The sequence below is a fragment of the Cydia strobilella genome, chromosome 3 (assembly GCF_947568885.1).
Source record: "Cydia strobilella chromosome 3, ilCydStro3.1, whole genome shotgun sequence".
NCBI classification, from domain to species: Eukaryota; Metazoa; Arthropoda; class Insecta; order Lepidoptera; family Tortricidae; genus Cydia; species Cydia strobilella.
In genome coordinates this window covers 21761012-21783215 of record NC_086043.1, presented here as the reverse complement: position 1 = coordinate 21783215, position 22204 = coordinate 21761012, and the positions used below count along the sequence as shown (strand labels likewise).

The 22204-nt window shown below is 39.1% G+C and overlaps 2 protein-coding genes and 1 non-coding gene across 3 annotated transcripts in view; 2 read left to right on the top strand and 1 right to left on the bottom strand.

Annotated features, from left to right (window-relative positions):
- The window catches only part of LOC134756102 (phospholipid scramblase 3-like), a 455878-nt gene that overhangs the window by 306256 nt on the left and 127418 nt on the right, over positions 1–22204 (top strand). The gene's annotated exons all lie outside the window — the stretch shown is intronic.
- LOC134756106 (uncharacterized) lies at positions 7593–11401 on the top strand. The gene is made up of 4 exons (XM_063692920.1): positions 7593–7823; positions 8003–8093; positions 8747–8986; positions 10525–11401. Exons 1-4 carry the CDS (start codon positions 7743–7745, stop codon positions 10566–10568), a joined length of 456 nt encoding a protein of 151 aa, XP_063548990.1. The 5' UTR covers positions 7593–7742; the 3' UTR covers positions 10569–11401.
- Positions 21718–21789, bottom strand: Trnat-cgu (transfer RNA threonine (anticodon CGU)). Its single transcript has one exon. It is a non-coding gene; the product is annotated as a tRNA-Thr (tRNA).

Here is a 22204-nt window from a genome sequence, read left to right as displayed (position 1 = left end):
GAACCCTAAAAATGAGAAACAATATTTTTTTAAACAAAGCAGATCGGTAAAACTAATACACATCAGAATTCATTAAAAATAAAATATATTATATTTCTTTCTAATATAATTTAAAATATATTATATTCTTATTAAGAAAAATACGATTTTAATTGTAAATTGATAAACGAGTCGATAATCGACAATCGATCATAAGTTCGACAAGCCGCCAAATGGCACCAACCTAATTTCAGTACAAAAGTTACCCTTCCGGGTGACAATAGCTATAAATTCGGGTGATTCGTCATACGAGTTTATTAAATCAATCGTTATTGATAACAAATATAATTTTAAGATTATAGGTTTGTGTGTCATGATGAGTGTGTTGTTGGCCGAGCGTTACCGAAGGTCTCCGTTCCAGTTTGGGCAAAAACGCTTTCGTGTGTACGGATGTTCTCCTATACAGGCCGCGTAGCCAACATGCCAATCGCTTACGCTCCGTAGCGATCGAAACGCAACTGTCACTGTCGCACTAATATGGAAGAGTGATAGCGATTGTCACCTTGGCTAGGCCGGCAGTACAGAAAATACGCATTTATAAGTAAAAAGTGACGTAACCGTCACGTGATGGATTTATATACGTGATAAAATAACTTTTTTCTACTCATCGAGTATAATCTGTGTATTACAACTTCATATGCAACACTACAACCTTACTCTTTTCAACATTGGATAGTCTATGGCACTTCCGACTCAAGCATGAGAATTTTATCGATACGGTTTAGTCAATTATAAAAATTTTGAAAATAGAACTTCATACATTTCGATAAAATATTTCTTGTTTAAGGAGACTCGATTCAATGCAAATTTGTCTATTTAAACACGCTGCTGCGTCGCATCTGCTTTGTGAGGTTGGCCAACAAAAACATTTTATTTTATATTGTAGTAGAAACAATTGCTTTATAAGTCAGAAACGCGCATGTGACACCCTTCATATAGCAACATCCATACCCTACGAAAACCGCTTAGCGTTGCTTGTTAGTCTCCATAGGCTACGGTGGCCAAAATCGAGAAAAAAACTGTCTTAAAATTGAATTTAGCAAGGAACAGGTACCAGGGCCTCATGAGTTACGAGGAGGACGTGTCGTTGAGTTGACCAATCCGCCGGGGGCGCCGGGCCCGGCGGCCGGGGCGCGTACGAGTAATGAGTATGAAGGTATCGCGGGCTGCGGCAACTCGCGTATCTTAGCTGTATACTTTTGGTTTGTTTACCTATATGATTCCACTAGTTGAAAGTATTATTTTTTTGTCTCGTAGAAAAAGTATTGTATACAATAGTCATATAATCAAGCTTTTCAATCTCGTACCTTAACTTAAGCAACTCAACAAGCTTCGTTGCTTAAACACGGTACTCGACTGAAAAGCTCTCTATTATATCACGATTGTATAAAATACTATTATCACGTGGATAAATCCATCCATAATACGCCTACTGGTTGCCATTCTTAACCTACGTATACTTGTGAAAGTTTGTGAGCAAGTTCGATGATAGACGACGACTAGTAGAATAAAATAGAGGTTGTTTATTTTTTGGAATTTTTAGTCGGTTCGATTCCTGGGCGAGACAGGCGAATAAAAAAAAACTGAATGCAATTTTGTTTCTTTAAAAAAATAAAAGAATGTTTCCTTTATAAACTGTAATAGATATCATATATTTAAGAAAAAGTGACGAAGCCCTCCAGTGAGCAGCAATATTTAATAAAATAATTTGATGTTTCCAAACTTGTTAAATGTTTCCTTTAATTAAATGAGCTAAGTTAAGGTTTCACTTTCCCTCCAGGGCCCATAATCTTTTTCCATTTACTATACTATACAAGTATCCCTAAACTACGCTGTAAATTATAATAGACATTCACACACGCTCCATTGCGCTGAGTTACGAGCACAAACATGTGCATATTAATTCCATTATTATTGGTGTTTGCTGACCCCTGCACTTGATTTACTGTGTGCTTATGAATTGATATTGAGTACGAAAACTGTCTGTTAGAAATATGTCAATAGACTATGTTTATTGGTTGCATATTCAAAAGTTATCCCTACATCCGAAAGCTTTTCTATCATTGATGTTAATTTTATGAATGCATTTTTACTTATTTTACATGTAAAATGTTTATACATAGGCTGGTACATATTTTATTTTGTAAATATGGCGTTGTCATAATATACTTTGGTAGCCTTCGACTGTCTACAACGTGCTATAATGATGATGAGTGCTACGCCAAATTAACGGTACAGCCTACACGACGCGACGTAGCGTATAATGTCGCTCGGCTACGTTAACACATTTTATCTACGCACATATCGGCCTCTAATCATATTCTTCAAATATTTATGAGAAAGTTGTATTTAACAAGAGTGGCAAATAAATTGGATGCAAATCTTGTTTCCTGTGATTTTTTTGCCGCTTTTTGCGTAATCATTTATCATTTATTTATTTATTCATCGACTAACTTACATTAACAGTTATACCAAACATGTAAGTTATGGCTAGGTTACTATACATTGAACTTAATTGACATGCTTGGCTGTTCAAAAGTGCTTATTAATTTATTACTAAGCCTACTTGAATAAACGATTTTTGAAGTTGAAGTTGAATTTAACAAGACAAGACAAAACAGATGGTACGGAACCCTTCGTGCGCGGTCCAAATTTTTTTCCTTAATGACCGACTCGCACTTCGCCGGTTTTTTTATTATAGAAAAGAAAGTAGCTTATTCGGACAGCCCCTCAACTGACCAACAGCCACCAAGAGTCAATATTATTGTAATAAAATAAAGTGGATTGCATCAAAGCACAGTCACCATACCGTTTTATTGCCCAACGATTAGCCCCAAGCTTTGACAATAGCTCTATTCAGCCACGTCGCCCATTCTTATTGTCTATGGTTTAAAGGTTAGTTCTCATTGAACCTCGCATCCACTTAAAATGTTTTTTTGTTATTTTTTTTTTTTAATTTTATTCCTTTGAGTTTTGTAATATGAAAAGGACTTTATTCAATGGATTTAGGAGTGTTTTTCCTTTGGTTTTATTAAGTGTTTTTGGACTGACCACGGGATGACCGCAGCGTCCACAGCAAGTGGTCAGAGTAAATAGAAATTGAGTGGCTATCGCTTTTGCATTTGTTAGGTTTGGGAGATGGTATAATTGCATATGATAATAGAGACGTTGTGTTTGATATTGCAAAACTTTCTGTTCGGTTTGTGTTAATAGAGTATGTGTTATTATTTTTTATTTATTAAGGAGATGCTTATACATATTTAAAAAAATGTTAAAAAGCGTTTATTTAAATTTTAGACAATATTTTATTTCAAAAGGTGAAAACATAATAGTTAGTGTGTAGGGACGGCATACATTTTATTATTATCTACCTATGTGTAAAGTGTACACGTAGTTTGGTTCCTAAACTTTTTTTCACGTCGGTGGCAAACAAGCAGGTGTGTGCATCATAATAACTAGGTACTGTATGTAGTGACCGTATCCTATGGACGCGTATCACACACATGCAGATAATGATGACCTTCTAATTTGTAAATCTAGTGCGTGTTAAGTGTTAGTATGGGATAATATCCCATACACCAATCCCTTTAGTAAAGATATATTATATACACCAATCCCTTTAGTAAAGATATATTATATCTTTACTAAAGGGATTGGTGTATTTAATAATTGAATAAAATGAGTTACTAAAATTATATCGTCAAGGGAATAAATGAAAACTGCATAATCATAAAACTGTAACCATAAACCACATATATCGTAATCAAATAATAACTCAACGAAAATGACGCAACAATCGCAAAATTTATAACTGCCAACAACTCGTAAATTCATAAATGGAAACACAAATCGAAAAAACCGCAAAAATGATGCGCTCGCCAACAACCGTATAACCATAGAGTTAGAGTTCATTTTTGAACTTTACAAGGATTTCTGCGAATGGTTATTTATTTTTAATCGAATTAATCGGTAATCGGATTGAGTGGTCAGCGTGAATAGCGGTTGATTGTCAGCCATTATTGCGCCCCTGAATTTGAAATGGTTCGAAATTTAAATTTGGGTCCATTCTAATTTTGTTAATTGTTATTTTATTTCAATGCCTGTCTGTCTGTGTTTAAAAATAGTTCGAGTAGTATCATGTTGTAAAAATAAAGAAACATTGTAAAAATAAAAAATAAGAGCGCTGGTGGCCTAGCGGTAAGAGCGTGCGACTTTCATTCCGAAGGTCACGGGTTCAAACCCCCTGGGGCCCATTTCTCAAACGGTATTAGGCTAATATTATTAAGTAGTGTGTTGCCATAGCAACCCATACAATTTAACGTTTCGTGGGCTAATAATATTGACCAATGAGTTTTTCGGAACTTATGTACGAAATATCATTTGATATTTACCATTCGCTTTTCGGTGAAGGAAAACATCGCGAGGAAACCGGACTAATCCTAACAAGGCCTAGTTCCCCCTCTGGGTTGGAAGGTCAGATGGCAGTCGCTTTCGTAAAATTTAGTGCCTACAGAAATTCTTGGGATTAGTTGTCAAGCGGACCCTATATAGGCTCTCATGAGCCGTGGCAAAAATGCCAGGATAACGAGAGGAAGACGAAGAGATATCCACACTAAAAAGATAAAGAAGAAAAAGTCACTGGATAAGTTTAACTTGGTTGTTTCCAAAAAAAACGTCAATCATCACCACCCACCCCAGCACAGAACACTCAATTTATGGATGAAATGTCTAGAAAAATCGTTAAAGCTTAATCACCATAATGTTTTTTACTTGATATTTATTTTACTTGAGTATACATTATTGTTTTTATTTAGTCACAAAGGAGCATCCGCTACAGGGGGACTGCCGCGAAAACCGAAATTCGCAAATTGCGGGGATCTTTTTCTTTTACTCCAATTAAGGCGTAATAGAGAAAGATGCCCGCAATTTGCGAACTTCGATTTTCGCGGTTATAGCCCAGAGGGCCTACCGAAAACCACGTTCGACGTGCTACCTCCCTGTCACACTTATGTACGAACGACAGAGAGGCAACACGTCGAACGTGGTTCGCGGTAGGAGCTCGGCTCTGCTCCGCCCGGACAAGGTTTTTCAAACAGAAGGCCACAGTGTAAAATATTCAAGTGTTTTTTTTACAATAACACTTCAAACAATTGGAATTAAAATGTAACTCACATTCATTAACTGCTCTTTTATCGAGTAAAATAAGAAACATAATTTTAATTGCAAGCATTTGTAGATTTGTTGACAGCAGTTGAAATTAATTGTTCGTAAAAATTCAAATGCGATTGTCGAATCAAAAGTTGACGAGCGCGAGACAGCCGTGACAAAATCATTTATATGTTGCATCATTAAATTGTAAATCGAATTTTATTTCGGTGGCAAGAGGGGTAGAAAAGACTGTTTTTAGTTATCGGTGTAATAGGACAGTCAAATTAGATCCAAATAAGCGTTATAAGGAATTAATTCCCAGCAAACTGGAAATCATTTCAATTCCTTCATTTGATCCTAAATGCGTATAATCTCAGGTGTGGATAAATTTTGGGAGCCTTGGGAGATTTTACCTTGGATTGACAAAACCACTCCATGTAGAAGGAACCCATCATCAATAACAATGTCACTACCAGCAGGTAGTTGTGTATCAGACACTGGTGAAAAAAAAATCGGATATTTAACACGATTAGGTACAAGGTATACCAAAAAAAAAATTCAAAGTGGCGGCCATTTTTTAAAATTTTTGACTACTAATTCATATTAAGGTACATTTCGGATCCTCAGATGTCAATTTATATCATGATAAGAACAAATTTTCCGTCGGACGTACCGTTTTTGAACCACAAGCAAAAAACTGAAAAAGAGCATAAATTTTCCCACAACTGGAATGGAGCAAACTCGGATTACACTAATTTAGAACTAAATGAAGATATTAAGACGATTTCCAACTTGCTGGGAATTAATTCATGAAAGAAATCTAATTTGACTTGCCTGTAATGGCTTCAAATGAAGTAAAGAGTACCTAATTATTCTTTCTTGAACATTCAGCGTCTCTTATCCGAGTGTTTTTGTTTTGGATTAATTATTATTAACGCTTGTACATAAGTACATAACTTAGCATTTATATATCTATTTGTGCCATTCTCAATCAAAACGGTACTTATTGTCGGTTGTCAATAAGGCGCTATTTCCATATAGCTTCAATTGAAAATCAACCTTATTGACAAGCGACAATGTGGTACCTTTTGGTTGAAAATGCACAATTTTGACTGCATGAAATACAAATTGTAAAGGTAGGTAGGTTTTTGGTTGTATACGAGATGTTTCGCGATAAAGCGCTTCACACAAATAATCCTAAATAGCAAAGAGGATATAATAAGATAGAGCGGTACTGTCATAGTAAATTTTGTAACCACTGTAAATTCACTGCTATCTATCGACATACTTTAAAACTAAAAATGAAGATTTATAAAAATACGTTAAAATGTATTTAAATATGGGTAAATGATTTTTTTATCTGCATTAATTATTTTTATATGATTTTGACCCATATTATTTAACGGATATGCGTTAAAATTATAAATAACAAACGAAACCGTCAACGCCCTCTATACGAGAGTAGGCCAAAGCTAGTGGCGCCGTCTGATCGAGGATCAAATTTTCGTGATTTTCGAGGCACTTTTTTTCCTTAGACTGTATCCATCTATTACGGAGTTATATCTATCTTTGCTAAATAGTAAAGGTTTAGTAAAAAATTGACTGCACTAGCTATAGGAACAAATTTTTAGTATCAATCATGAAACTAAGGAGCCGTGGGCTTAGCCAGCAAAGTTATTAATAAAAAATTGTTGCTTTTTATTTTTAATCATAATACGTTTGCCAAAAATATGAAGAGCATCTTGAGACCTTTCTTTAGTAACTTCATCGTTTTGAAACCCTGATCAAAAAACTTTCGCTTGATAGAAAAAAAACTCTCCGCGCCTACGTGTTTTAAATTTGCCGCCTTTTTCTACTAACAAAGAGGCTGTACCAGAGTATAAATACGCGCAATTGTACTTTTGATCGAAGTCATCGATTACCTACTGTTTTTCTTAAAAATTCCCGGGCATATATGCTTGGCTGTCCCGCTCAGTGCTTAATCGAGCTGCGACCTGAACTCACGGCGCCTAAAGTAAGGTGTATAGGTTCCTATAAGGGCCGTTATTCGCGCATGAGTGTGGAGGGCCCTTATGAAGCGTTTAAGGGGCATTTAGTAAAAGATAAACTAGACAAAGGGGCAAAGACTCCCCCAACCCCATTTTAAAACTTTTGAAGGGCTGTGAACTGCTTGTTAACGCCATCTATCGAAAAGTTTTTAAATCATAGGTACAAACTTTTTTATATAGATGTCCTCAAAGTTCGACGCTGATATAGGAAAAAAAACACAAATATATATAAATTAAACATAAAAAAATAATGAACTGTAATATGTCACAACCACTTTGCACATAATTTATTTTATTGTCATTTCATAAATAAATAGTGAGACATAGACAGCTCCACAGCTCTTATCAACTCCGCCATAGACTATACAAAGAAAGCCGTCAATGTCAAAATGACGTCCAATGAAATCCGACCGCGCAAATTACGGATTTCGTATCGATTTTCACTGCCGTAAATATTAGAACTTGACCTGCTATAGCATTCCAAGTTCCTTTACTACCCTCGCCTCGATGTCAACACAATCGAAAACAAAAGCTATGCCTCTATTAGACTTGAAAATGTACGTGCGAGTGGTGGCGGCGGTGTTCTCTGTAAGTTTAACTGTATTTATTTTGGTATATTTACTGTTTATTTTGTCTGAGTTTGCACAAGGTTGTTGACTTACAAATGAAGAACATAATTAGCTTAAACGGTGGCTGTGATTATGTTCCTCGAAGCGAAAACAAAGTCGCTGTGATTGCGTGTAATTATTTAATTTATTTGATTGCAGATTTCGTCTTCGACCGCGTTTGTGATGGCTCTGCTTCGGTTATTGAAGCCGGAATTATTCTATTTGGAGCCATTATTCAGTAGCGATTTGGGTTCGTATCATCCGTTTAAAGTGGCGTATAGTTCCGTATATGCTGCGTAGCCTTTTATTGTGACCCTATTGTACTTAATTGTATTCAAAATTACTCTATTTAAGGCTACTTGTTTATATCATAAACTGCTTACCTTAGTTGGTCTTGATGTTTTTAGAATGCTAGAAATACAAGTTTCTATTTTATTTGATAAAAATCTATGGAAGTTTTTACATTAAAGGAAAAAGGTGTTCCAAAAATTCGCAAGTTCGAGTCTTGCCCAGAGCAGTGATATTTTCCATTTTTACTTTAATATAAAAATTTGTAGTATCGCTTGCAGACGTATGTGCTTGATAAAAACAATGAAATATAAGAGCAAACATTGACTTTCTAGCATAAATTAAACAAGTGCGAGTCGGACTCACCTACCGAGGGTTCTGTACGTTTTAGTATTTGTTGTTATAGCGGCAACAAAAATACATCATCTGTGAAAGTTTTAACTGTCTAGCTATCACAGTTCATAAGATACAGCCTGGTGACAGACAAACGGACAGAGGAGTCTTAGTAAACAGTCCCGTTTTAACCCTAAAAAGTATTAAAACTGAAGCGTAAAAAGTCAAAGAATGCCTTAAAGAATGCTCATACAAAATATTTCTAACAACAACTTTTTTCAGGAGTTCACTATTTCATCTCCGGCCTAATGATTGTGACGAGCGCCATAGGCTTCCTGAACAGCTGTATCGTCATGAACCGGAGCACAACCCTGAACACCAGTCGGAACATTACGACTTGGTTGCTGCTAGATTCACTGTTTGAGACAAGTCGGGTGGTGTATGTGTTTGTGGCCGAGGTGGTGCTGAAAGGGAAGGGCCCGATACAGTTGTATGATTTGCTGATCAGCGCTGCGCAATATTGTAAGTACCGTTATTATTAACTTGTGCGTAAAAATGCTAAAAAATATAACTTTACATACATACATTACATACAATAACATGATTAACTGCCCGGCCTGATTAAATCCGTAGTGACTCTGCCTATGCAGCAGGAGGTCCCGGGTTTGAATCCCAGTAAGGGCATTGTAACATTTTCAAGCAAAAGGTACCACATTGTCGCTTACTATGGTATGGTAAGGACGAAATTTGCTTGTATCTTTATACAAATAATCTGTCAGAGTGTCTCTATGGTAAGCGTCAATGTCGCCTTTGGCTTTGAAAATGACACAATTTTATTTGTGTGTTTATCACAAATATTTGTTTTTGAGTTAGATGTTTGCTATGTATCTAAGTATGCATATTGTCGCCTGGTACCCAATACCCATAGACCCCATAGTACAAGCTTTGCTTAGTTTGGGGCTAGGTTATTATGTGAAGAGAGTCTGTTCAAAAGGGCTTATTTCTCCATGAACACCATACAAAAATAAGCCCTTTTGAAAATACTCCTCATGTGCCCCCTAATATTTTATTATTATTATTATTATTTCATTTTAGACAGGCAGCTGATGCTGGTACGTCTAAATCATAGTTCACTTAGCACAGTTAGCATAGTTTGTCTAGTCTATTTTTAAATTGATTAACACTTGCAGAGTTCACAACTTCTGAGGGTAATTTGTTCCAAGCCTTTACTACTCGGTTTGCAATAAAGTGTTTGCCGATATTTGTTTTGTGCTTTGTTGTTATTAGTTTAAGGTTGTGTCCTCTTGTGCGCGTGTTTGAGTTTCGAGCGAACAGATCGCTTAGTTCTGGACAGTCGTAATGTCCGTTAATTATTTTGAACGTTTCGATCAAGTCGCCGCGTTCACGCCTTTTTTGCAGTGTTGTCAGGCCCAGCTTGACTAATCTTTCTTCGTATGAAAGTGACTTTAGTTGTGCGGGAATTTTAGTGAATCTACGCTGCACTCGCTCGATCATGTCAATATCTTTTTTGAAGTATGGATTCCATATCTGAAAGCCATATTCCAGAATTGGTCTTATGTAGGTCTTATATATCTTTTATTTTATTATTTTTATTTTATTATATTTATTTTATTATTTACTAGCGACCCGCCCCGGGTGCAATGCTGATGTATTATACATATAAACCTATCTCTTGAATCACTCTATCTATTAAAAAAACCGGCCAAATGCGAGTCGGACTCGCCCACTGAGGGTTCCGTACTTTTTAGTATTTGTTATTATAGCGGCAACAGAAATACATCATCTGTGAAAATTTGAAATACAGTTCATGAAATACAGCCTGGTAACAGACAGGCAGACAGACGGACAGACGGATAGCAGAGTCTTAGTAATAGGTTCCCGTTTTTACCCTTTGGGTACGGAACCCTAAAAACTGCATCAAAATCCGTTGCGTAGTTTTAAAGATCTAAGCATACAATGGACAGACATCCATCCAGACAGCAGGAAGCGACTTTGTTTTATGCTATGTAGTGATTAACTAACATGTTTTTTCTTTCCAGTGCTGGATAGCTTCCTCTACTGCCAAATGATACTCAGACACTAGTACACGTGGAAAACTCGTAGTTTTAAATTATTAATCAATATATAGCACTATATAGATCCAAGATTTATAGCATTTAGTGAAAATCTTCCAAAGAATATTCTAGGCTACATAGTTGATTGTTTTGTCAAAATTATGATCTTGATAGTGTAAAATACGGTATTTTTCTAGAAGGAAGATACAATGATATTATAAGCCATGGTCGAGGAATTTGATTTGTGAGAAATTGAAGTTATTGTCAAAAAAAAGTTGCTTGTACAGGCAGACCAAGCTAACTATGCATGGCATTTTCAAAAATGAAATGTGGCAATGACATCATTGATGTTAGATTTCTATGGAAATATAATATCCATGATGACACTCTCACACTTTGTTCTGTTCAAAGTCCGTGCAATAGTACATTAGGATACAAGTGCGAAAAGTAGGAAATTCGCAATTCGCGCGTTTTAAATCGACACGAGTTGCGAATAACCTTTTCGCACGTGTATTCTGCAACGTTTTACAGTACATATGGCCCTTTAAATTTTTGACATACGCACGTAGGTATAGTGCTAGTTACCGCCCTAGTGCGGTAAAGTAGCACCATTTGTACTGTAAAGTTATTTTTATAGGTGCCAGGATTTGTGAATATCTGTGTTGTGTGTGTCACATGTGCCTTTCCACTGAGACAGAGATGAGACGTGCGCAAAATCAACTAACAGCATTGGTTGTTATAATCCAGCAAAGTAGAGAATCTCCTCTCATCTCCTCCTCGGTGGAAAGGCAGCCTAATTGCATCGTATATTTTAAACCATCACAAAATTATATATAATCAAATACATTCCTGTCCTGTGTGACCTGTGTTGCTTTAATTTTGAGCTTATTATAGTGAATACTGAGATTATTTAGGGGTGCTGTGATTTTGAACATATTTAAAGCAGGGTTTATTAGCAAATTTGTGTTTACTATGGCTTCGCCATGCTATTTTACCTTTGAATTAGTCATATTGCAAAAAAACGTGATTAAGAAGACAAAAAAAAACTTCCTTTTCATATATTTCCGTACCCGCCTGTTGCTATCTCTATCGCACGCGCATAATTATAAAGGGCGACCGCTACCATAAAAGGAACAATGGCTTTCGTTTAACAGATTACCGTCTTAGATGAAATAGTCATTTGAGAAGATGCAGACAGCAAGAATGAATGGAAGATGCAGTTTGTGTGTGTGTGGGCTGTCCCGCCCATGATGCTGGTTGCCAATGTCACTGTGCGACCGTGACAGCAATATTATAATAACGCGAGTGCAATAGAGATGGCAAATGTCAACAGGCGGGTCGATTTACGAAAATCTATGTGCAAAGCGTCTCTTCTTTAGTATAGGTCCTTTACGCTCCTTTGTGTCGCGCAGTTAAGTAGGTAAGTAACTTACGCCTGTGCTCACCGGATGCGTGTGCGTAGACATGCACGTGTAATATAGATCTTTATGAGAGATGGCACACCGCATGCGTGACGTGTGCGTGCACTGCTCCAACAATTTGGCGCACGTGCACGTCTTCGCGCACGCAACACGCAGCCCATGTTCTCTCGCAATTTATACATTTCTTTTGCATAAATGCACTGAAGAATGTAACATTGTTCATATACTCGTATATCGCTCAGCCAGGCTAGCACATGATTGGCGCGAGATCTCACCGCGGCATAGACTACCCGTCCCTCTTTAATTAATAGAGTTAGTAAAAGATGGGTAGTCTATCTCGCGGCGAGATACTGTCGCGCCAATCATGTGCTCGGCCTACAGCGGGGCAAAAAAGACAAATTAAACAGAACTGATTCTAAGAAACATACTGATTCTCATTATAAACCAGGCCTGCGCACACCGGATGTGTGTGCGTAGATGTGCACATGCGCGTTGTAATATACAGATGCGTATAGAGAGATGGCACACCGCATGCGTGACGTGTGCGTGCACTGCTCCAACAATTTTGCGCACGCGCAGCCGGTGACCTCTGGTCCTTAATCATATTGTGTTGGTAACTTTAGTATATTTTTTTTATTAATTAACTAACGTAAGTATAAATGGTATGTTAGTAGGAGTGCTAGACGCTCAAAATATGATATCTTGTTTGTTTTATTTTTAATAAAATTATAGTCAATACCTACTCATAATTTTAAGTCATTCTAATTGTAGATCAATATTTTCTAGATTATTTTAAAATTGACTGGGATATAAGAGTAAATATCACAATTTAAAAGTTTTCCTATTAATAAGCTCTCATCTATTTTTTCATAAAGAACTTGGCAAAAAGATGTATACCTCTGAGTATTATTTAACTATGTAGCGCCAGCTAGCTCGGGGTTCGATGACGAGGCTATATTTTAAAGTGAAAAGACACACATATCAGATTAAAAGTGTATTCTGTTAAGTATTGCACTGGTAGAGTACACAATGGGAAAACTTAAAGAGTTAAACACTGATTACTTTTATGAATTAACAAAATATTAGATAGAGGTGTATCAATTGTACCGCGTCGGTTGCCGGACTGCGCGGGAGCGGCGGGAACGTATCTGTATACGGTCGCTCACGCGCAGCGCGTTGCGATTCGGAGCCGTGATTGGCTCATGGGGTGCAGCAATGAAGTCGTCCAATACGCGAGCTTGGCTTGACGTTTGTGGTTGGCGCGTTATACACTCCCCCTCCAAGTTCCCAGAACGACCCGTTGGGGACTTGGTAACATTATCATCTCGCGCTAAGTTACGAGGGCGACCACGTAGTCGCCGTGGTTGGACAGGCACCGAAGGAATACCTTGACCTGGTGTGAATGGTGTCAAGTCAGAACTATGGTATTTACCCAGGTCGGTATTGGTTTGTATGTCAGCTACAACATAAGAAGTTGGACTAATTACTTTACTAATACGATAGGGACCATCCCGTTTTGGCATGAATTTCTTTGTTAAACCTTTAGAAGCGTTACTAAGCAAATGAGTGTCTACCAGAACTAGGTCATTAACGCAAAACAAAGGTGACTGCCGTCGGTGCTGGTCAGCGTCGCTTTTCTTGTAGCGTTCACATTCTTCACATTGTTTTAGATATTCCGTGATGTATTTGCGCATTCCTGTGAAGTAATACTTGTGACAAATGCGTGCGAGAGTCCTTTCTACGCCCTGATGACCAGCTGTTGGGGCGTCGTGGTACTCTTTTAAGACGGCCTCCTTCATAGAGTTGGGTACTACCAGCTGAGCTTCCTCCGACTCAGAGTTGGGATTGTAATAGTAGAGGACCCCTTGGGCCATGACATATCCTCTCTCTAGCCATCTGGTTGAGTTAATGGGATCAGAGTCTTCCAGGTCTTGAACAATCTTGGCGACTTCTGGATCATTGAGCTGAGCAGTTCGTAGTTCCGTCGGGTTAACCTGTGGAATATCAATAATTATAGAGCAGACTCCACATTCTTCTTTGGAGTTTTCATCGCAGACCGGTCGACTCAATGTGTCTGCTATGACGTTGGCCTTTCCAGGTGTATATTCATATTTGATGTCAAAACCTTGCAGTTTAAGTGCCCACCGGATAAGGCGACCACTTGGTGACTTGTGAGTCAACAGCCATTTCAACGGCTGATGATCCGTCTTCACTAAAACTGTATGACCATCAATATAGGGCCGGTACTTCTCAACAGCCCAGATCACAGCCAAACACTCTCTTTCAGTTGTACTGTAACGGCGTTCTGCCGGAGTGAGCAGCCTGCTGGCATACTCAATGGGACGCTCATCATGTCCTTCGCCTTGCATAAGGCAAGCTCCAAGAGCATAGTTGCTTGAGTCAGTCCGTAGAATAAAATGTTTGCTGTAATCCGCTTGCACCAGGATTGGAGCAGAAGTTAATCTGGTTTTGAGCTCCATAAAGGCCTGTTGTTGCTCGTCTTGCCATTTCCATGGTTCATTTTTCTTGGTAAGCTTGGTGAGCGGCTGAGCTACCGCTGAGAAATTTGGAACAAATTTTCTGAACCAAGCGCAGGTCTGGAGAAATGTCCGAAGATGCTTGAGGTTATTAGGCTCCTTCATGGCTAAGATAGCTTCAACTTTCCCATTATCTGGCTTTATACCGTCAGGGGTGATGAGGTGTCCAAGGTACTTGACCTCTTTGCAGGCAAAAACACATTTCTCTCGGTTTGCTCTTAAGCCAAACTGACGTAGTCGGTCGAACACAAGTTGCAGGTCTTGCAGGTGTTTTTCGAAACTGTCAGATATCACCAGGAGATCGTCTAGGTAAGCTAGAACTGTAGTATTTTGCAAGCTGGCACCGGATTTGAATTTATCCATCAACCGCTGGAAGGTTGCAGGTGCATTCTTTAAACCGAATGGCATCCGTACAAAACGGTAGGTACCGAATGGTGTGATCACCGAAGTCTTATCTCGATCAGCTGGATTCACACTTACTTGCCAGTATCCGGATCTCAGATCTATGGTACTTATGTAGCAATGTCTTCCGGTCGACTGCAGCAGCTCATCAATTAAGGGTAAGGGATAGTTATCTGTCTTTGTAATGCTATTCAGCTTTCTATAATCAGCACAGAATCTGACAGTATTATTCTTCTTAGGAACAAGTACTGCCGGTGAGGTCCAAGCAGATTCACATTCCTCTATTATCCCTTCCCGGAGCATCTTCTCAATCTCCGCTTTCATTATTTCCTTCTTTGCAGGTGTGAGCCGGTATGGAGGTACAGATATAGGTGCATGGTCTCCAGTGTCAATATGATGTTCAACAATTGGAGTGGGCGCTCCCCCTAGACTGAAGACTGCACTATTTCTCTCTAACACTTCGGCTAATTTAATCTTTTCACCTTCGCTGAGCATTGATCCTTCTTCAGCATGAAGTATATTGCTTGTAGCAATTGACAATTGCGTTGGCATGTCAGATTCATACTGTATGGGATATCTCTCACCACCAGGAAAACACCAAGTATGGGTATCAAAGTCCAGGTTGAGGCGAGATGCTTTTAGAAAATCGATTCCCAGTAAAGTTTCATTTTCTTCAGCTTCAGGTAAGATCAGGAACTCTTGAGGTATTACTCTTTCCTTCACTTTGACATCTAAGGTAATATTGAGCACATTTCTAATTTGAGGTAAACCATCAGCGAATCTCACTCTCATTTGCTTCTCGCAGAACTGTTGCTTTTTCTCAAGTAACAGTGAGTAGAGCTTCTGACTTGCCAAGCTTCTCTTTGCACCAGTATCCACTAAGGCAATACCTTGCATGTCCAGGATTCCAATCCCTAAAATTGGCCGCTGATGTCTATTTGTGTATTCCTCATAAGTGTCAAATAAATCCAACACGGGGTCCTCAGAGTCATTCTGGTCAATCTGGGCTCCAGGTGCAGGCTCCGTGGAGTCCTCAACCTTCTGGTTTGTCCCTGAAAAATTCACAGCTGAAAATAGAATTCCCTCACAAGGTGTGGTTGACATACTGGAATTATCTATACTGTGACCCAAAGATGACATACTGTAGTTAGTTATACTGTGACCATTCTTAATACTGATATCAGCTGTTCCAAAAACAGCTGTAGTCAACCTAGATTTGGCGTCAATGACCTGCTCTGGCAGCACAGGGATGTTACTAATATTATTTGACACGGTGCAAAATGACATTTCCTTACTATGGGAACTATTTACTTGCTTATCACTGTTATCAATAGAGGACTCTGCAAAAAGTGTGCACGATTGATGAACAACTACGGGGTCGTCCTGGGAGCTGTCGGCGGCGCGGGGCGTCACCGGCCTTGCTACTAAACCGTCACCAAAAAAATTTGCAGGAAGTGCATGTCGAAAATCAGTGAGAGACAAAAAGGTCTCGTCAAGCTTATCATTTTGAACATTAGGTATAGTGTTAAGAGAACTACTCACCGGGGAGAGCTTCTTAGACTGCTTACCAGTGCCCTTTAACCCTGGATTGGACGAATCCATGCTGCAGTTGACAGTACAGAATGTAGCATTACATTTTTCGCAATTTGCGCGTATAACACCAATTTGACCACATCCATAACAACGTAAAACATTGACATCTGATGCGTTACTATTATTATTATCGTTAGACGTGCTAGAGTCTTTACTTAACTTTCTACATTCTTCTTTTACGTGCCCGTAACGTTTACAATACCCGCACTTCTTACTATACGACTTTTTCGCGGCGGACGCGGTATTGTTATTATCACTGTTATCATCTGAAAGATGCGGCGGAGGCGCGCGGGGCTCGCGGGGCGGCGGCGCGGCGCTCGCGCTCGCGGTAGCGCGCGGCGGCTTTGACACGGCAACGCGAAGACTCGACGAGGCGTGGCTCACGTTCTTGGAAGCGGCGGCCTTTGTATCGTTCGTACTCTCGTTCAACGATTCTTCGACAGCGCGCGCCTTTTGTAACAATATCTTAAACGTTGCGCACTCTTCCCTCTTAACACGTTTACGTATTCGTTTGTGTATAAGTCCGTACACCATGTCTAACTGTGTTTTCTCAGTTAACTCGTTGCGCGGCAATTTTGAAAACAGCGCTCGACACTTCGCGACGTAAATATGAGTGTTTTCGTCGCCTTGAGGTGTAGCAAATAGGTCGCGGTAAATGCGCGGCGGAGCTCGATTGTCGCCGTAGGTATGGCGCAAGCTGTCAATTACTTCGGCCCATGAAGTTGTCTCAGGTTTTATGCCCTGCCACCAATCTGCGGCTGAATGCGTTAATAGCATAGATAACCCTCGAATGGCGTTATCGTCCGAGATATTTGCACAATCTTTGTAGGCTTCAATGGCGTCAATAAAACCTTCGATGGACTCCTCTGAATTTCCAGCGAATCGAGCTTTGCAGCGAGAGAAATTTCCTCCTTCTACTGGAAGCGGAAACGGTGTCGATGTAGTAGACGACGACGGGTGCCTAGAGGTTGTGATGACGCTTTCCAGCAGTTCCCTGAAGGCGTTGGTTTGCGACCGTTGTAACGACTCCACTAGCGTCGCGACGTCATCTCTGGTGAAAGAACCTTCTCGAGCGGGCTCGAGGTCATCTGGCGTCGGCGTCGACACACGTCGATTTCTCCTTGATTTAGGCGGCATTTTATTACACTATATTGTTTATTTTAACGAATCACGGCACAAATGTTCACTTTTTCACTATAGCCTCACACTTGGGCAGCCATTTTGTAGCGCCAGCTAGCTCGGGGTTCGATGACGAGGCTATATTTTAAAGTGAAAAGACACACATATCAGATTAAAAGTGTATTCTGTTAAGTATTGCACTGGTAGAGTACACAATGGGAAAACTTAAAGAGTTAAACACTGATTACTTTTATGAATTAACAAAATATTAGATAGAGGTGTATCAATTGTACCGCGTCGGTTGCCGGACTGCGCGGGAGCGGCGGGAACGTATCTGTATACGGTCGCTCACGCGCAGCGCGTTGCGATTCGGAGCCGTGATTGGCTCATGGGGTGCAGCAATGAAGTCGTCCAATACGCGAGCTTGGCTTGACGTTTGTGGTTGGCGCGTTATAACTAGTTATATAAGTAACTGATGTATCAAAATCGACTGTTGAATTTGATTCACCACATAAGGCAAATCTGTGTAATCGCAACTATGGGGCAAATGCATGTAAGGACTAAGTCCCTAAAGCTACCTAAAGGATTTGCCACACTGGATGCGTTCTGCGCTCAGCGGTCAGGTCAAACCCGCATAGGGTATTTGACAACATTAAAAATATATAACGAATTGCTGTCATCCTGAAAGATAATAAATTAATAAAGTATATTTCACTATATTTGAATGTAAATAATGTTTAGCTTTTGGAATATAAACGAAAGAAAATTTAATATTTTTTGAAATTTCATCAGGGACGTGAACGCTCTGTGATTGGTCAACGCTCGGATGACGTCACACGCGCGTAAACATTCTTGATTGCCTCGAGTGTTTTAACTGTTTTATTTGTATTTAGTTAATTTTAGTTATTGTTCCAGTTTTCTGATATATTCCGATTTATCCATATATCTAGTAGCACAATATTCATAAGAATCTCAAAATGGAGCCTAAATATGTGAAAGCTGATAGCGGCAACCTACTAGACATAGACGCATCAAAGGTTGCACTTTTCTTTAAAGATAATCCGGATTACTATGCTGCGGAACTTAGAAATGTAAAAACAGCTATGTGAGTATACGTAGAAATTGTTTATTTACGAACATTTCGATTTCGATGATACGAATACGACGACGATATATATATAGAATACGATGACGAGAATAGTATCTCCATACTGCACTTTAGTTTGAAAGAAAAAGTATGCTACTAACTACCTACTAATGCTGAAAGAGCTATGTTATGAGGTTATGTAGTAATACATTAAATACCTAGATCTTGTTTCGTTAAATACAACAAAATCCGCTGCTTTAACTACCATATTTATTTACAGTTAAATATTACTTACATCGAAGTGGTCTTCACACATAAAAACATTTGTATGAGCTAAAATGCTCTTTGGGTCTCTTCGCGCTAGTTTTAACCACATTTTTCTTTTTTTGGGATTCGTTGGAACGGAAACAAACAATTTATCTGGATTTTTTATAGTCGTACTTGAACATTGCGGCACTATACACCATTTATATACCATTTTACAGTGAAATAATCAATTCAATGCACATAAACCATAAGATTTACTAAGGTCATTGACTGAGTTTACTCGCGTGTGACGTCACACGTGTCACGTGATTAGCCCCTTGGCAAAAACAGCGTTTAAGGCGCGTTCAAAATAAATAAACTAACATTGTGTTTTTATATTTAATACAGGAAATTTCACGGAAATATCAATGTAGTGTAATTATTAAGTCATAAACAATCAATTAAAACCATTTTCAAAAATTAGTCAAATAGCCTATTATGTATGAACAACATTGACAGCAACCTTCAAGTTGAAGTTTGACCTGACCGCTGCCCGCAGAACGCATCCAGTGTGGCAAATCCTTTAGGGTCCTTCGAGAAAAGAGCGTACCTACGCCCAACTTAAATGCCGTCAACTCACAATCCCTCTGGTGTTGCAGGTGTCCAAGGGCGACGTAACTGCTTACCATTAGCACCCATTAGGCGATACGTCTCATACGTCTGCTCGTTTGCCTAATATATCATAGAAAAGTCCACCTGTCGAATATTTGATCAAATTTGTATTTGCGTCTCACATTTTCCTTAGAGAGTGACGCAATGTACATTTGATCAAATATTGGCCAGGCGGACTTTTCTTTGATATATTAGGCAAACGACATCACCATTGGGTATGTGAAGCACATCCACTATCGGGGGCGTATTTACCCAAGAGGGCCATAGCCCGGGGCCCGGGGCAGGCGTGGCTCACTCCGCGAATTCGTCGCGTCGCTACAAGTACATGCGGCCCTCACCAATTTCGGTGTCTAGCCATAGTAGTTGCCGCGCACCGCTACGGAACGGACGCCTGCTCGCGCTTGCGCCACCTAGCGGTCATATCTGTCTTAATAGACGCGTTTTATTAGAGAGTGAATCTTCTGTACCTAGTTCTATTATTTATTCTGTGCCCGGGGAGGCAGGCTGCAAGGGGGCGGCAAAATAGGGCTTTTTTTCTTATATGAGATACATTATCATCACTTGATGGTGCGGCGAATCTGACTGGCCCGGGGCGCCAAATCCTTAAAATACGCCTCTGTCCACTATGGAAGTAAGTGCACCGAATTGATATACAGGGTGGCTAAAATATAAGTGCATTCCCGTTGCCAGGGAGGTTTTGGGATTATACTGAGCAACTTTTACTATAGGACCAACCCCGAAATCGCGAAAAAAATTTTGTCTGTTTCATATATTTTGGCAGATCCATTTTCTATGGGAGGGTAAAAATTTTTTTCGCAATAAATATCGTGATTGGTCCCATAGTAAAAGTTGCTCAGTATAATCCCAAAACCTCCCTGGCAACGGGAATGCACTTATTTTTTGGTCACCCTATAGAGTAGGCGCCTTTGTTCCGTGGGTGCAATTGCATTAGCTGACCTATGCATTTAACAATTAAAAGGTGTATTTTTCTTCATAATTGGTCATACGCATATTTACGTTCTTATTTTATTACTTTCTGTTCCCCATAAGTAAAGGACATTGGTGTAACAAAATTTTGGCCGATATAATCATAACTAAACAGATTAAATCCTTAACTTTCCTTAACTTGTCCTTAACTTTCGAGAACAGAAGAGACGACTTGTTTTTCTTTAAAGGGCTAAAAAGTAAGTGCATTCCCGTTGCCAGGGAGGTTTTGGGATTATACTGAGCAACTTTTACTATGAGACCAACCCCGAAATCGCGAAAAAAAATTTGTCTGTTTCATACATTTTGGCAGATCCATTTTCTATGGGAGGGTAAAAAAATTTTTCGCAATAAATATCGTGATTGGTCCCATAGTAAAAGTTGCTCAGTATAATCCCAAAACCTCCCTGGCAACGGGAATGCACTTATTTTTTGGTCACCCTATAGAGTAGGCGCCTTTGTTCCGTGGGTGCAATTGCATTAGCTGACCTATGCATTTAACAATTAAAAGGTGTATTTTTCTTCATAATTGGTCATACGCATATTTACGTTCTTATTTTATTACTTTCTGTTCCCCATAAGTAAAGGACATTGGTGTAACAACATTTTGGCCGATATAATCATAACTAAACAGATTAAATCCTTAACTTAACTTTCCTTAACTTGTCCTTAACTTTCGAGAACAAAAGAGACGACTTGTTTTTCTTTAAAGGGCTAAAAAGTAAGTGCATTTGGAGGTTATTGGGATTATACTGAGCAATTTTTACTATGAGACCAACCACGAAATCGCGAAAAAAAAAATTACCCTCCCATAGAAAATGGACCAACCAAAGTGTATGGAACAGCCAAATGTGTTTTCGCGATTTCGGGGCTGCTCCCATAGTAAAAGTTGCTCAGTATAATCCCAAAACCTCCCTGGCAAAGGGAATGCACTTATTTTTTAACCACCCTGTATACGACCCTTTCCCACCGATATCACAGTTTGAAAATATTTTTGGTCCTAGAAATCTTCCAACCAGGGAACAAATCAAGTTATTTTATGACATTTATTTGACTACTAGTTTAAATTATAAACTGAAATAACTTACACCAAAGAAAAAGTGACCAAGTCCACCGGTGGCCGAGGCGGGAATCGAACCCGCGTCTTCAGCTTACGCGGCTAACGTCCTGACCACTAGACCACCCGGCCACGGCGGTATCCGTCCCAAATTCTCTGGTGTATGCTATCTGAAAAGGCTAGAAACCTTGTCAAAATTGTTTGGTGCTCTAGATTCAGTGTCCATTCCATTGTTGAATTGTTTTAAGCGTGTCTAAATTGCCTGGATATTCTGTAAATAGGCGAAGGCAGGTTGTTATTGAGGAACAATAAACGTTATAGATCTTGCTGGTGTTTTTGTTTATGAATAACATAAACTGGGGTTACTTTGATTCGTTGGGTAACATTGATCATCGTTTTTTGAACTTTGAGGAATTTGTTTCTAAACGCTTTTATCATCTACTTCTGTTAAGCATGCTAACCACATTATCAAATGTGACGTTTTCAATCATAAGGGACATTGGCGCTTACCCATAAGGACGAAAATTGTTTGTATCTTTATACGAAT